The sequence below is a fragment of the Oryx dammah genome, unplaced genomic scaffold, assembly GCF_014754425.2.
Source record: "Oryx dammah isolate SB20612 unplaced genomic scaffold, SCBI_Odam_1.1 HiC_scaffold_28, whole genome shotgun sequence".
Classification (NCBI taxonomy): Eukaryota; Metazoa; Chordata; class Mammalia; order Artiodactyla; family Bovidae; genus Oryx; species Oryx dammah.
Genome location: NW_024070212.1, coordinates 116,927,705 through 116,945,228, shown reverse-complemented (window position 1 = coordinate 116,945,228; position 17,524 = coordinate 116,927,705). Strand labels below are relative to the sequence as shown.

The 17,524-nt window shown below is 40.9% G+C and overlaps 1 protein-coding gene across 1 annotated transcript in view; it reads right to left on the bottom strand.

The window, feature by feature from the left end:
• Positions 1–16,959: 16,959 nt before the first annotated feature.
• Positions 16,960–17,524, bottom strand: part of LOC120856649 (olfactory receptor 12-like) — an 83,613-nt gene continuing 83,048 nt past the window's right edge. Inside the window, exon 2 of the mRNA XM_040231993.1 lies at positions 16,960–17,407. Coding sequence (XP_040087927.1) covers positions 16,960–17,407 — 448 coding nt within the window. The remainder of the gene's footprint in view (positions 17,408–17,524) is intronic.

The following is a 17,524-nucleotide window of genomic DNA, read 5'->3' as shown; positions in this document are numbered from 1 at the left end:
ATCAGGTTGATTATATTTTTTGCAGCCAAAGATGGAGAAGCTCTATACAGCCAGCAAAAGGAATACCAACAGCTGACTGTGTCTCAGGACATGAACTCATTGCCAAATTCAAATTTAAATTGAAGAAAGTAGGGAAAACCACTAGACCATTTGGGTATCACCTAAATGAAATCCCTTAGAGTGGAAGTGACAAATAGATCCAAGAGATTAGATTTGATCGAGTGCCCGAAGAACAGAGGTTCATGACATTGTAGAAGAGGCAGTCACCAAAATAATCCCCAAGAAAAAGAAATGCAAAAAGACAAATGGCTGTCTGAGGAGGCCTTACAAATAGCTGTGAAAAGAAGAGAAGCTAAAGGCAAAGGAGAAAAGGAAAGATATACCCACTTGAATGTAGAGTTCCTAAGAATAGCAAGGAGAGATAAGAAAGCCGTCTTCAGTGATCAATGCGAAGAAATAGAGGGTAACAATAGAATGGAAAAGACTAGAGATCTCTTCAAAAAAATTGGAGATACTATGGGACAATTTCATGCAAAGATGAACTCAATAATGGACAAAAATGGTATGGACCTAACAGAAGCAGAAGCTATTAAGAAGAGGTGGCAAGAATATACAGAAGAACTTACAAAAAACATCTTCATGACCCAGATAATCATGATGGTGTGATCACTCAACTAGAGCCAGACATCATGGAATGCAAAGTCAAGTGGGCCTTAGGAAACATCATTAGGAACAAAGCTAACAGAGGTGATGGAATTCTAGTTGAGCTATTTCAAATCCTAAAAGATGATGCTGTGAAAGTGCTGTACTCAATATGTCAGCAAATTTGGAAACCTCAGCAGCGGCCACAGGACTGGAAAAGATCAGTTTTAATTCCAACCCCAAAGAAAGGTAATGCTGAAGAATGTTCAAACTACTACACAATTGCCCTCATCTCACATGCTAGCAAAGTAATGCTCAAAATTTTCCAAGCCAGGCTTCAACTGTCCATGAACTGTGAACCTGTAGATGTTCAAGCTGGATTTAGAAAGGCAGTGGAACCAGAGATCAAATTGCCAACTTCTGTTGGATCATCAAAAAAGCAAGAGTGTTCCAGAAAAGCATCTACTTCTGCTTTATTGACTACGCCAAAGCCTTTGACTGTGTGGATCACAACAAACTGTGGAAAATTCTTAAAGAGATGGGAATACAAGACCACCTGACCTGCCTCTTGAAAAGTCTGTATGCAAGTCAAGAAGCAACAGTTAGAACAAGACATGGAACAACGGACTGGTTCCATACTGGGAAAGGAGTACATCAAGGCTGTATGTAGTCACCCTGCTTATTTAACTTATATGCAGAATATATCATGAGAAATGTTGGGCTAGATGAAGCAGAAACTGGAATCAAGATTGCCTGGAGAAATATCAATAATCTCAGATATGCAGATGACACCACCTTTATGGAAGAAAGTGAAGAAGAACTAAAGAGCTTCTTGATGAAATTAAGAGGAGAGTGAAAAAGCTGGCTTAAGGCTCAACATTCAGAAACTGAAGATCATGGCATCTGGTTCCATCAGTTCAGTTCAGTCACTCAGTCATATCCAACTCTTTGCGACCCCATGAATCATAGCATGCCAGGCCTCCCTGTCCATCACCAACTCCCGGAGTTCACTCAGACTCATGTCCATCGAGTTGGTGATGCCATCCAGCCATCTCATCCTCTGTCATCCCTTTCTCTTCCTGCCCCCAATCCCTCCCAGCATCAGAGTCTTTTCCAATGAGTCAACTCTTTGCATGAGGTGGCCAAAGTACTGGAATTTCAGCTTTAGCATCAGTCCTTCCAATCAACACCCAGGACTGATCTCATTTAGGGTGGACTGGTTGGATCTCCTTGCAGTCCAAGGGACTCTCAAGAGTCTTCTCCAGCATCAGAGTTCAAAAGCATCAATTTTTCGGGACTCAGCTTTCTTCACAGTCCAACTCTCACATCCATACATGACCACTGGAAAAACCGTAGCCTTGACTAGATGGACCTTTGTTGGCAAAGTAATGTCTCTGCTTTTTAATATGCTATCTAGGTTGGTCATAACTTTCCTTCCAAGGAGTAAGCGTCTTTTAATTTCGTGGCAGTAATCACCATCTGTAGTGATTTTGGAGCCCCCCAAAATAAAATCTGACACTGTTTCCACTGTTTCCCCATCTATTTCCCATGAAGTGATGGGATTGGATGCCATAATCTTAGTTTTCTGAATGTTGAGCAGTAAGCCAACTTTTTCACTCTCCTCTTTCACTTTCATCAAGAGCTTTTTAAGTTCCTCTTCACTTTGTGCCATAAGGGTGCTGTCATCTGCATATCTGAGGTTATTGATATTTCTCCTGGCAATCTTGATTCCTGCTTGGGCTTCCTCCAGCCCAACTTTTCTCATGATGTACCCTGCATATAATTAAATAAGCAGGGTGACAATATACAGCCTTGATGTACTCCTTTCCCAATTTTGAACCAGTCTGTTGTTCCATGTCCATTACTTACTGTTGCTTCCTGACCTGCATATAGGTTTCTCCAGAGGTAGGTCAGGTGGTCAGGTTTGTCCATCTCTTTCAGAATTTTCCACAGTTTATTGTGATCCACACAGTCAAAGGCTTTGGCATTGTCAATAAGCAGAAATGGATGTTTTTTCTGGAATGCTCTTGCTTTTTTGCTGGCCCCATCACTCCATGGCAAATAGATGGGGAAACAATGAAAACAGTGAGAGACTTTATTTTCTTTGGCTCCAAAATCACTGCAGCCATGAAATTAAAAGACACTTGCTCCTTGGAAGAAAGCTATGACCAATCTAGACAGCATATGAAAAAGCAGAGACCAACAAGTTCTGTCTAGTTAAAGCTATGGTTTTTCCAGTAGTGATGTATGGATGGGAGAGTTAGACCTAAAGAAAGCTGAACACCGAAGAATTGATGCTGTTGAACTGTGGTGTTAGAGAAGACTCTTGAGAGTCCCTTGGACAGCAAGGAGATCCAACCAGTCCATCCTAAAGGAAATCAGTCCTGAATATTCATTGGAAGGACTGATGCTGAACCTGAAACTCCAATACTTTGGCCACCTGATGCGAAAAATGGACTGCTTGGAAAAGACCCTGATGCTGGGAAACATTGAAGTCAGGAGGAGAAAGGGACGACAGAGGATGAGACGGTTGTACGGCCTCACCGACTCAATGGATATGAGTTTGGGTGAACTCAGGGAGTTGGTGATGGACCGGGAGGCCTGGCATGCTGCAGTCCATGGGGTCGCAAAGAGCTGGACACGGCTGAGAGTCTGAACTGAACTGTTAGTTTATGATTAATACGATGTTATTTTCTGGTGTACTGCATAGTGATTTGACATTCACATACTTTATGAAATGATCACCTCAATAAGTCTAATAGCTGTCTAACCCCTTACAAAGTTTAAAATACTACTAACCACTTTCGTTATGCTGTGTATGACATGTCAATGGTTTATTTATTATATAATGTAAGGTTTATACCTCTACATTCCTTCACATATTTATCCCCTTCAACATCCTCTCTTCTGGCAACTAGCAATTTGTTCTCTGTGTCTGTGAGTCTTCTTCAGCTTTGTTATTATTATTATTATTTGCATTGTATTTTAAATTCCACATGTAAATGAATTCATATGGCATTTACTTTCCCTGTCTATTCAGTTAGGGTAATACCCTCTAATTCCATCAAAGCAGAACAAATAGCAGGATTTCATTATTGTATGGTTGACTTTCATTCCATTTTGTTTGTGCCTCTGTGTATATACATGTGTATGTTACATTTTTTATCCATCCACCTATCAATGGACACTTAGGTTATTTTCTTATCCTGACTATAGTAAAGAATGCTGCACAAAACATTGAAATGTGTATTTTTTTTTTTCAAATTAGCTATATTCTTTTCTTCAGGTAAATACCCAGAAGTGAAATTCCTGGATCACATAGCAGTTCTCTTTTCTATTTTTTGAGGAAACTCCATACCGTTCTGTCAGTGGTCACAACAAATTTCAATCCCACCAACAGTTCCTCAGGGTTCCTTTTTCTCCACATACTTGCCAATAATTGTCATTTGTTGTCTTTTGGAAGATAATTGTTTGAACAGGTATGAAGTAATATTGAAATTTGGTTTAGATATCTGATGACAAGTGATACTGAACATCTTTTTAAATGCCTGTTGGCCATCAGTATCTTTGGAAAATGTCTAATCCATTCCTCTGTCCATTTTAATTGGGTGGTTTGGTTTTTTTATTTATAGTCACTGTAGATTTCTTCACATGTTTTGGGTATTAAAGCCTGATCAAACATATCATTTGCAAATATCTTTCTCATTCATTAGTCTGCTATTTCATTTTGTTGATGATTTTCTTCATTGTACAAAAGTTTTTTTTTTTTTTTTTTTTTTTTTTTTGGTTTCCTGTAACACCATTTGTTTATTTTTGCTTTCATTTCCATTGCTTGAGGAAGTATATCCAAAAAATATTGCTAACTGAGATGTGAAAGAGCATACTGCCTATGTTTCTTCTCGGAGATTAGTGGTTTCAGTTCAGTTCAGTTCAGTCGCTCAGTCACGTCCGACTCTTTGAGACCCCATGAACCGCAGCAAACCAGGCCTCCCTGTCTATCACCAACTCCCGGAGTTTACCCAAACTCATGTCCATTGAGTCGGTGATGCTATCCAACCATCTCTCCTCTGTCGTCCACTTCTCCTCCTGCCTTCAGTCTTTCCCAATATCAGGGTCTTTTCCAATGAGTCAGCTCTTCACTTCAGACGGCAAAAGTATTGGAATTTCAGCTTCAGCATCAGTCCTTCCAATGAACACCCAGACTGATCTCCTTTAGGATGGACTGGTTGAATCTCCTTGCAGTCCAAGGGACTCTCAAGAGTCTTCTCCAACACCACAGTTCAAAATAATCCAACTCTCACATCCATACATGACTACTGGAAAAACCATAGCCTTGACTAGATGGACCTTTGTTGACAAAGTAATGTTTCTGCTTTTTAATATGCTGTTTAGGTTGGTCATAACTTTCCTTCCAAGGAGGAAGTGTCTTTTAATTTCATGGAATGGTTTCGGGACTTACCTTTAAATCCTTAAGCCATTTTGTGAATATTTTCTTTTTTACATAAAGTAAGGATGTGGTCCTGATTCCCTCTTTTACCTATACCTGTTGGGTTTTCTCAGTATCACTTATTGAAGCCTCTGTCTTTTTCCAAATTGTGTATTCTTGGGTCCTTTGCCATAGAGCATTAGACTGTTAAAGCATGAGTTTATTTCTGGGCTCTCTAAGTTGTTCAATTAATATATGTCTCTTTTTGTACCAGTATTATACTTTTTTCATTACTGTGTCTTTTTTTTTTAGTTAAATTTTTTATTCTTTTTAAAATGAGAAACAGAAAAGTTGGAAAATCAAAGTCAGAAATTAATAGTGAACAAGCAGAGACAAAGCAGCACTAAAAAAGTAGTTGCCTTAAAGCTTATAAAAGTTATGGCTCAGTTTTAATCAGCATAATGTGGTTGCATTGTGCTTATGTATGAGCAGCAGTTTTACCCTATTCAGAGAATGCTTCTGGGAGATACACTGTGGAATTACATGTGAAATTGCCAGAAGCTCTGGGTCAACAAAATTCTTTTTCACTAATGCTTACATTACTGTGGCTTTGTAGTATAGTTTAAAATCAGGGAGTGTGATGCTTTCATTTTTGCTTTTCTTTCTCAAGATTGCGTTGGCTATAAATAGTCTTTTGAGCTCCCCCTGCTTTTTTTTGGCTGTACCACACAGCATGTGGGATCTCAGTTTCCTGCCAGAGATTCAACCCATGCAGCCTGCAGTGGAAAGTGAAGCCTTAGCCACTGGGCCACCAGGGAAATTTTATCATTATTCACACTAGCTCTGTGGAAATGCCATTGGCATTTTCATATGAATTGCATGATATATATCTTTCCATTTGTGTTTTCCATTTCTTTCCTCACCATCTTTCATTTTTCAGAGTACAAGTCTTTTACCTCTTTGTTCAGATATATTCCTAGGTATTTTATATTTTCTGATGTAATTATAAATGATGAAACTGAAGCTTATTATACAGAGTGAAGTAAGCCAGAAAGAAAAACACAAATACAGTATACTAACACACATATATATATATAATTTAGAAAGATGGTAATGATAACCCTGTATACGAGACAGCAAAAGAGACACAGATGTATAGAACAGTCTTTTGGATTCTGTGCGAGAGGGAGAGGGTGGGATGATTTGGGAGAATGGCATTGAAACACGTATAATATCATATAAGAAACAAATCGCCAGTCCAGGTTCAATGCAGGATACAGGATGCTTGGGGCTAGTGCACTGGGATGACCCAGAGGGATGGTACGGGGAGGGATGTGGGCGGGGGTGGGGTGGGTTCAAGATTGGGAACATGTGTACACCCGTGGCAGATTCAAGTTGATGTATGGCAAAACCAATACAATATTGTAAAGTAATTAGCCTCCAATTAAAACAAATGAATTTTAAAAAATGGGATAGTCTTGCTAATTTCTTTTTTCAGCAAGTATTTATTAATGTGTAGGTAATTATTTCTGTCTTGGAGAATGAAATGGCAACCCATTCCAGTATTCTTGCCTGGAAAATCCCATGGGTGGAGGAGCCTGGGAAGCTACAGTCCATGGGATCACAAAGAGTCAGACACGACTGAATGACTAAATGCAGCATAAGGATTTCTGTATATTCTTTCTTTTACAGAAATTTAATGAATTCATTTATTAAGCTATAAAAGCTTTTTGGTAGTGTTTAAACCACAGTTAGAAGTGGACATGGAACTACAGGCTGGTTCCAAATAGGAAAAGGAGTATGTCAAGGCTGCATATTGTCACCTGCTTATTTAACTTATATGCAGAGTACATAATGAGAAACGCTAGGTGAAAGAAGCACAAGCTGGAATCAAGATTGCCGGGAGAAATATCAATAACCTCAGATATGCATATGACACCACCCTTATGGCAGAAAGTGAAGAGGAACTAGAGCCTCTTGATGAAAGTGAAAGAGGAGAGAGAAAAAGTTGGCGTAAAGCTCAACATTCAGAAAACGAAGATCATGGCATCTGGCCCCATCACTTCATGGGAAATAGATGGGCAAACAGTGGAAACAGTGTCAGACTTTATTTGGGGGGGCTGCGATTCATGGGATGACAAAGAGTTGGACACGACTGAGCGAGAACTGAACTGAATGAAGATTTACTTTATATACTGTCATGTCATCTGCAAACAGGGACAGTGTTCCTTCTTCCATTCCAATTAGGATTCTGTTATGTCTTTTTCTTGTTTGATTGCTGTGCCTAGGACTTGCAGTACTATGTCGAATGCAAGTGGCAAGAGTTGGCACTCCCATCCTGTTGAAAAGGTCGGCACTTTTCACCACTGAGTGTGATGCTGACTGTGGGTTTCTCACATACGTATCACCTGTATGGGCTTCCCTTGTGGCTCAGCTGGTAAAGAAGCTGCCCGCAATGCAGGAGACCTGGGTTCGATTCCGGGGTTGGGCTGATTCCCTACAGAAGGAAAGGCTACCCACTCCAGTATCCTAGCCTGGGGAATTCCACGGACTATAGAGTCCCTGGGCTCACAGAGAGTCAGACACGACTGAGTGACTTTCACTTCATTTTCATGTTCCCTCTATATCTACTTTGTTGAGAGTTTTTATCACAAATTAATCCTGAGTTTTGGTAGAAGTGTTTTCTGCATCCATTGAGATGATCATATGATTTTTATTCTTCAATTTGTTAATGTGTTTTATCACTTTGATTGATTGTGTATGTTGAAATATTCTTGCATCCCTTGGATGAATCCTATTTGACAATGGTATATGATCAAACATTTTAATTGCTATTGAATTCAGTTTTCTAATGCTGTATTGAGAACTTTTTCATCTATCTTTATCAGATATAGATCTCTAGCTTTCTTTTCCTGTAGTGGCCTTCTCTCGTTTTCGTGTTAGACTAGTGCTGGCCTTGTACAATGAGTATGGGAGTGTTCCCTCCTTTTCAATATTTTGGAATAATTCAAGAAATTTTGGCATTAATTATTTTTAATATTTTCTGGAATTCATCCTGAAACCATCTGATCCTTGGCTTTTCTTTACTGGGTGATGTTTCATTACTGATTAAATCTCCTTATTCATTATTGAACTTATAATATTTTCTATGTTTTCCTAATTAAGTCTTGAGGGATTGTACAGTTTTTATTCATTTCTTCTAGATTTTCTGTTTTATTGACATATAATAGTCACTAATAATCTCTTATAATCTTTGTGTTTCTGTGGTGTTCCTTGTATCTTCTTTTCACATCTGATTTTACTTATTTGGGCCCTTTGTCCTTTTTCATAGTGAGTCTAGCTACAGGTTTATTACTTTTCTCTATCTATTAAAAGAACCCGTTCTTAGTCTCATTGATCTCTTCTGTTGTTTTTTAGTCTCTTTCGTTTTGGGGCTGATCTTTATTATTTCATTCCTTCCAGTAAATTTGGATTTTGTTTTTTCTCTTTTCCTAGACCCTTTAGGTGTAAAATTTGATTTTTTATTTGATATTTTTATTTTCTGAAGTAGGCCTTTATCACTGTAAACTCTCTTAAAACTCCATTAGTTGCACCCCATAGACTTTGAATAGTTTCATCTTCATTTTCATTTAATTCCATATTTTTAAAAATTTCCTCTTTGATTAATTTAGTCACCCATTTGTTTTTTAGGAGCATATTTTTTAACTTCATTTTTTTTTGGTTTTTGTTGTTTTTTCTTGCAGTCTATTTCTCTTCATGCTTGTGTGATGAGAAAAAAATCTTGATGTAATTTCAGTTATCTTAAAGTGAATGCGAATTCTTTACTGGCCTTGTGTGTGATCTATCCTGGAAAAACATTCCACATGCACCTGACGAAAAGATGTAGTCTTTTGTTTTTGAATAAAATATTCTGTATATTTCAACTAAATCCATATGTCCAAAGTGCCATTTAGGACAGGATTTCCATATTGATTTTCTGTCTGTGTGATCTTTCCATTGATTGAATTAAGTGGTTAAATCCCTTACTGTTATTGTATTACTTCTAATTATTCCCTTCATGTTTCTTAGTATATGTTTTGGTTTTGGTGCTGCTATAGTTGGTGTGCATATACAACTGTTGACTCTTTTTGTTAGTTTAATGTAGTGAAAATGATACCAAAAGACCAAAAACAAAAATAAAAGTAGACAAAGTAGGTAAAATGAAGATGAGAAACGTGTGTACTAAAAAAACTTAAGAAACACTGTGGAAAAAAAACCTTATGACGGGAGATAACATTTCCAAATCTTACATCTGATAAGGGGTAATATCAGAATATAAAATGTTTTTCTATAATTAAAAAGACCAGTAATCCAATAGAAAATTTGCAAAGATGAACTACATGTTTCCAACAAAGTGTGAAAAGATGCTTAACACCAATAATCATTAGTGAAATGCACAAGGTAATATTTCACCAGTATTAGAATGAGCATTCAGAAAGAAAGGAAAAGAGAAGTGAGACTGGCTAGGAAGTCCCAAAAGTGGACCATTGGCACTGTTGACGGGAATGTGAAGCGGTGCAGCCACCATGTAAAGGTCTTTGGAGGTTCCTCCAACTTAAAACATACTTACTCCATGAGTCAGTAGCCACATGGTTGTGTATACATTTCCTCCAAATAAGAAAAGGTGACTATCAGAGATATTTGTGCATCCATGTATATAGCAGCATTTTTCACAATAGGCAAAAGATGGACACAACCAAGCTGTTCATTGGTGGATGAATAAATAAATAAAATGTGGCATAAACATATGATGGAATATTATTCAGCTTTTAAAAAGATGGAAATCCATAAATTTACTGCAACATGTATGAACCTTGAAGACATTATACTAAGTCTCATAACCAGACCCAAGAAGACAAATATTCTCTTTTACTTACATGAGGTATCTAAAGTAGTCACATTCAAAAAACAGAAAGTAACATGCTGGCTTCTAGTACTGGAGGTAAGGGGGAAATAGGGAGTCTTTGCTGAAGGGCTATGCAAGTTCAGTTTTGCAAGATGAAAAAGTTCTGGAGATCTGTTACACCAGAAAGTTTTCTTTCCAATCCTAAAGAAAGGGAATGCCAAAGCATGTTCAAACTACCACACAATTGCTTTCATTACACATGCTAGCAAATTAATGCTCAAAATTCTCCAAGCTAGGCTGCAACAGTACGTGAACCAAGAACTTCCAGATATTCAAGTTGGATTTAGGAAAGGTAAAGAAAAGTGTTAGTCACTCAGTCGTGTCTGACTCTATTTGACCCCATGGACTATAGCCCACCAGGCTCCTCTGTCCATGGGATTCTCCAGGCAAGAACACTGGACTGGGCAGCCATTGCCTTCTCTGGGGGATTTTTCTGACTCGGAGATCAGACCTGGGTCACCTCATTACAGGCAGGTTCTTTATTGTCTGAGCTACCAAAATTCTCCAAGCTAAGCCTCAACAGTATGTGAACTGAGAACTTCCAGATATTCAAGGTGGATTTAGAAAAGGCAGAGGAAGCAGAGGTCAAATCGCCAATTCTATGATCCACTGGATCATAGAAAAAGCAAGAGAATTCCAGAAAAACGTCTACTTCCACTTCATTGACTATGCTAAAGCCTTTGATTCTGTGTATCACAACAAACCATGGAAAATTCTTCGAGAGATGGGAATACCAGAACACCTTACCTGCCTCGTGGGAAACTTGTGTGTGGAACAAGAAGCCACAGTTAGAATGGGACATGGAACAATGGACTGGTTCCAAATCAGGAAAGTAGTACATCCAGGCTGTATATTGACACCCTGCTTATTTAACTTATATGCAGAGTACGTCATGTGAAATGCTGGGCTGGATGAAGCACAAGATTACTGGGAGAAATACCAATAACCTCAGATATGCAAATGACAACATTCTTATGGAAGAAAGTGAAGAGAAACTAAAGAGCCTCTTGATGAAGGTGAAAGAGAAGACTGAAAAAGTCTGACTTAAACCTCAGCATTCAGAAAATGAAGATTATGGCATCTGGTCTCATCACTTCTGGCAAATAGATGGAAAAACAGTGCAAACACTGAGAGACTTTATTTTTGGGGCTCCAAAATCACTGCACATGGTGACCGCAGCCATGAAACTGAAAGACGCATGTTCCTTGGAAGGAAAGCTATGACAAACTTAGACAGCATATTAAAAAACTGAGATATTACTTTACCAACCAAGGTTCATCTGGTCAAAGCTATGGTTTTGCCAATAGCCATGTATGGATGTCAGATTTGGACCATAAAGAAAGCTGAGCACCAAAGAATAGATGCTCTTGAACTGTGGTGTTGGAGAAGACTCTTGAGAGTCCCTTGGATTGCAAGGAGATCAAACCAGTTAATCCTAAAAGAAATCAATTCTCAATATTCATTGGAAGGACTGATGCTGAAATTGAAGCTCCAGTATTTCGACCACGTGATGTGAAGAACTGACTCATTGGAAAAGACCCTGATGCTGGGAAAGATTGAAGGCAGGAGGAGAAGGGGACGACAGAGGATGAGATGGTTGGATGCAATCACCGACTTGATGGACATGAGTTTGAGCAATCTCCAGGAGTTGATGATGGACAGGGAAGTCCGGCGGGCTGCTGCCCATGGTGTCATGAAGAGTCCGACAGGACTGAGCAACTGAATTGACTGACTGATAGACTGGCTAAACTGTACACTAAAATTAGCTACAACCAAAAGATTACTTTTAGGCACAAACACGATAAAAGTTGTTAAGCATTGTTAAAAGTTAATGCAGAATCAGAATTTAAAATGTAATATGATCTTGAATGTAAAGTGTTTATTCTACACCTATGGCATTAATATAACTAGAGTTATGCCAATTATATTTTGGAGTTCAATGATGACATAACAGTAAATGCAAGTTTTAATCAGCCAGTAGATATGAAATGAGAATGAACTATGTTGCAGCAACCTGCAAAGTATAGAATGGGTTTCAGTTCGGTTCAGTTCAGTTCAGTTGCTCAGTCCTGTCCGACTCTTTGTAACCCCGTAAAGTGCAGCATAGCAGTCCTCCCTGTCCATCACCAATGCCCAGAATTTACTCAAACTCATGTCCATCGAGTCGGTGATGCCACCCAGCCATCTCATCCTCTGTTGGCCCCTTCTCCTCCTGACTTCAGTCTTTCCCAGCATCAGGGTCTTTTCCAATCAGTCAACTCTTCGCATGAGGTGGCCAAAGCATTGGCATTTCAACTTTAGCATCAGTCCTTCCAATGAACACCTAGTGCTGATCTCCTTTCTGTCCAAGGGACTCTGAAGAGTCTTCTCCAACACCACAGTTCAAAAGCATCGATTCTTCGGCACTCATCTTTCTTCACAGACCAACTCTCACATCCATACATGAACACCGGAAAAACCATAGCCTTAATAGACAGACATTTGTTGGCAAAGTAATGTCTCTGCTTTTGAATATGCTATCTATTTTGGTCATAACTTTCCTTCCAAGGAGTAAGCGTCTTTTAATTTCATGGCTGCAATCACCATCTGCAGTGATTTTGGAGCCCCCAAAATAAAGTCTGACACTGTTTCCACTGTTTCCCCATCTATTTCCCATGAGGTGATGGGATCGGATGCCATGATGTTCGTTTTCTAAATGTTGAGCTTTTGGCCAACTTTTTCGCTCTCCTCTTTCACTTTCATCAAGAGGCTTTCAGGCTTCTCTTCACTTTCTGCCATACGGGTGGTGTCATCTGCATATCTGAGGTTATTGATATTTCTCCCGGAAATCTTGATTCCAACTTGTGTTTCTTCCAGTCCAGCGTTTCTCATGATGTACTCTGCATGTAAGTTAAATAAGCACAGTGACAATATACAGCCTTGACATACTCCTTTTCCTGTTTGGAACCAGTCTGTTGTTTCATGTCCAGTTCTAACTGTTGCTTCCTGACCTGCATACAGATTTCTCAAGAGGCAGGTCAGGTGGTCTGGTATTCCCATCTCTTTCAGAATTTTCCACAGTTTATTGTGATCCACAGTCAAAGGCTTTGGCATAGTCAATAAAGCAGAAATAGATGTTTCTCTGGAACTCTCTTGCTTTTTCCATGATCCAGCAGATGTTGGCAATTTGATCTCTGATTCCTCTGCCTTTTCTAAAACCAGCTTGAACGTCAGGGAGTTCACGGTTCATGTACTGCTGATGCCTGGTTGGAGAATTTTGAGCATTACTTTACTAGCATGTGAGATGAGTGCAATGGTGCGGTAGTTTGAGCATTCTTTGGCATTGCCTTTCTTTGGAAGTGGAATGAAAACTGACCTTTTCCAGTCCGGTGGCCACTGCTGAGTTTTCCAAATTTGCTGGCATATTGAGTGCAGCACTTTCGCAGCATCATCTTTCAGGATTTGAAACAGCTCAATTGGAATTCCATCACCTCCACTAGTTTTGTTCGTAGTGATGCTTTCTAAGGTCCACTGGACTTCACATTCCAAGATGTCTGGTTCTAGATTAGAGATCATATCATCATGACTATCTGAGTCATGAAGATATTTTTTGTACAGTTCTTCCATGTATCCTTGCCACCTCTTCTTAATATCTTCTGCTTCTGTTAGGTCCATACCATTTCTGTCCTTTATTGAGCCCATCTTTGCATGAAATGTTCCCCTGGTATCTCTAATTTTCTGGAAGAGATCTCTAGTCTTTCCCAATCTGTTGTTTGCCTCTATTTCTTTGCATTGATCGCTGAAGAAGGCTTTCTTATCACTTCTTGCTATTCTTTGGAACTCTGCATTTAGATGCCTATATCTTTCCTTTTCTCCTTTGCTTTTCATCTCTCTTCTTTTCACAGCTATTTGTAAGGCCTCCCCAGACAGCCATTTTGCTTTTTTGCATTTCTTTTCCATGGGGATGGTCTTGATCCCTGTCTCCTGCGCAATGTCACGAACTTCATTCCATAGCTCATCAGGCACTCTATCTATCAGATCTAGGCCCTTAAATCTATTTCTCACTTCCACTGTATAATCATAAGGGATTTGATTTAGGTCATACCTGAATGGTCTAGCAGTTCTCCCTACTTTCTTCTATTTACGTCTGAATTTGGTAATAAGAAGTTCATGATCTGAGCCACAGTCAGCTCCTGGTCTTGTTTTTGCTGACAGTATAGAGCTTCTCCATCTTTGGCTGCAAAGAATATAATTAATCTGATTTTGGTGTTGATCATCTGGTGATGTCCATGTGTAGAGTCTTCTCTTGTGTTGTTGAAAGAGGGTGTTTGCTATGACCAGTGCATTTTCTTGGCAAAACTCTATTAGTCTTTGCCCTGCTTCATTCCACATTCCAAGGCCAAATTTGCCTGTTACTCCAGGTGTTTCTTGACTTCTTACTTTTGCATTCCAGTCCCCTATAATGAAAAGGACACCTTTTTGGGGTGTTAGTTCTAAAAGGTCTTGTAGGTCTTCATAGAACCGTTCAACTTCCGCTTCTTCAGCCTTACTGGTTGGGGCATAGACTTGGATAACTGTGATATTGAATGGTTTGCCTTGGAGACGAACAGAGATCATTCTGTCTTTTTTGAGATTGCATCCAAGTACTGTATTTCGGACTTTTGTTGACCATGATGGCTACTCCATTTCTTCTGAGGGATTCCTACCCTCAGTAATAGACATAATGGTCATCTGAGTTAAATTCACCCATTCCAGTCCATTTTAGTTCACTGATTCCTATAATGTCGACGTTCACCCTTGCCATCTATTGTTTGACCAATTCCAATTTGCCTTGATTCATGGACCTGACATTCCAGGTTCCTCTGCAATATTGCTCTTTACAGCATCGGATCTTGCTTCTATCACCAGTCACATCCACAGCTGGGTATTGTTTTTGCTTTGGCTCCATCCCTTCGTTCTTTCTGTAGTTATTTCTCCTCTGATCTCCAGTAACATGTTGGGCACCTACTGACGTGGGGAGTTCCTCTTTTGGTGACCTATCATATTGCCTTTTCATACTATTCATGGGGCTCTCAAGGCAAGAAATAATGATGATAAATCTCCACCTGTATAGGAAAACAAAGACTGTGCTTTTCCATTTCCTTTAGAAATGTTAATTGAAATAGTACACAACCCCAGTTTTGTCTTGTGAAAAGACATGTGAAAGTGAAAGTCACTCAGTCGTGTCTGACTCTTTGTGACTTAATGGACTATAGGGTCCATGGAATTCTCCAGGCCAGAATACTGGAATGGGTAACCTTTCCCTTCTCCTAGGAATCTTTCCAACCCAGGGATTAAACCCAGGTCTCTTGCATTGCAGGTGGATCAATGACTGAAGATGAAATGAGAAAATACAACAAGGGATAGAGGAAGAGGGAGCCGTGAGTGGGGAAAGTGGGAGAAGAGAAGGAGGGGTAAGTGGAGGGAAAGAGAAGTGGTTGGGTAGGGAAGGGGGAAGGAATGCAAGAAAGAAGGAAAAGCAGAGAAAGGAGGAAGAGGTCAGGAGGAAACAGAGTAGAGAAAAAGAGAGGAAGAAGGGAGCGTGGGAAACAACATTCTTACAGCTCGAGAAGAAAAGGAGTGTCCGTAATGGCTGAAAACCGGAGAACTCCTCAAAGAAACAGGCGTTACATCAAGTGAATACAGTAAACTGGCAGAGGTAGAAACAATTTTACAGAAAGTCTAGAAATGAGAAGGAACAGGAACAAGTGAGCGAAGACCTTGGAGTGTGTTTCAGTTGACTATTGTGAGCAGCGATCTGCTCACTGGGCTGTTAGCCCCTCCTCATGTCTCCTGAGCAAAGCAGCAAGAAGATTGAGAGCTGTGATCAGAGACACAGGGCACGTCCCCCTGCCCCTACAGGGTACAGACCACCTTTCTCCATAGGACAACTTCCTGGGAGTGACCATGGCAGTGGATGACTCTACCAAAGGGAGGCCAGGTAAGGAGGCCGCTGGGCTCTGCATCCAGGCCGTGTTGGGTCCACAGAAAATGCGGATGGAGCTCTGAATGGGCAGGTTAAGCCTGAGGGGCCAGGTTCCCAGGGAGTGTGGGACAGACAGCAGGGAGCTGTGCTTGCCACCAAGAAAGTGCACCTCTTCTCTCTACCATCTGCTCTCTGCTTCAGCCACCAGGACTTCCATCCTTATTCAGAGATGTCTGTGCTGACAAGGCCCCATTTCTTAGGGTCACAAGTAGTCAGGCCAGTGTCACCTGTCAGGTTGGATGGTGAACATTGGGTGTCAGGCATCATGCTGACTCCCTGAGGCTCCCAGCTGCTGTCTGAGGGGAGAAACCCAGGACAGGGAGCACTTGGAGTGTCTGAAGCAGGAGTGCAGGTGCTCCCTGCTGCCTTGTTGGGTGGTGGCATCAGTGAACAGAAGGGGGAGGGGAAGAACAGCCCTGCTGCAGGATTGAGGGGAATCATGGTCTTCGTAACTCCCCTAATTGGCTGTGGGGATGCCCAGGCTATCACCAAGGTTGTGTCCTACAGCCCCCTGCTACGTGGTCCAGGGGAGATAGCTGAACACTTACTTACATTAGGTTCAGCAACAACTTGAAGGGAGAGGCCTCAAAATCTGTCTAGTCTATGTATTTTCACTGGAGGATGTTGAACTTGGGACATCCAGACTGTTCAAAGATTCTCTGTTCATGATGCTGCCCACTGTGTTACCCAGAGTTCAAGGTTATGGCCTTGCTCCATCTTTGCACTGTTGCTTTTCTGCTGGCAAAAGAGCCTTGTTCATTATTGCATCTCATACTCGCAGTGTATGCTCCATGAAGTGTTCCTATGAAGGGTTGAATGAAAGTCCGGATGAAAAAAGTGAGTTGGATGAATGAGGAATGAATTCCTCAAACCAAAGCCTGTACCTCTCCCAGAGCCCTCTCATCCTGTCTCTGAACAACCAGTCTCTCTGGTCCCCCTCTGTCACGTGGCCGTGTGTCTCTGCCCCAGTCTCCGCAGGGCCTCCTTCACGTCCTTGTTTCTCAGGCTGTAGACGAGGGGGTTGAGCATCGGGATGACCAGGGTGTAGAAGACAGAGACCACCTTGCCCTGCTCCATGGACTGCACAGCTCCCGGCTGGGCATACATGACAAAAAGGGTCCCATAAAAGAGGGACACGGCTGTCATGTGGGAGCCGCAGGTGGAGAAGAGCTTGTGTCTCCCTCTTCCTGAGCACATCCTGAGGATGGTCACTGTGATATAGCCATAGGAGGTGAGGACCACGAGTGTGGTGCCCACGATGATGAGGCCACAGATTCCCAACAAGACCAGCTCATTGACTGTAGTGTCAGCACAGGCAAGCTTGAGCAATGGAGGGACATCACAGAGGAAGTGGTCGATGTGGTTGGAGCTGCAGAAAGGGAGGCTGAATGTGAAGCTGGTCTGCAGGATGGAGTTGAGGCAGCCACCACAGTAGCAGCCCAGCATTAGGCGGGCACAGACCGAGGGGCACATGGAGATCGGGTAGCGCAGGGGGCTGCAGATGGCC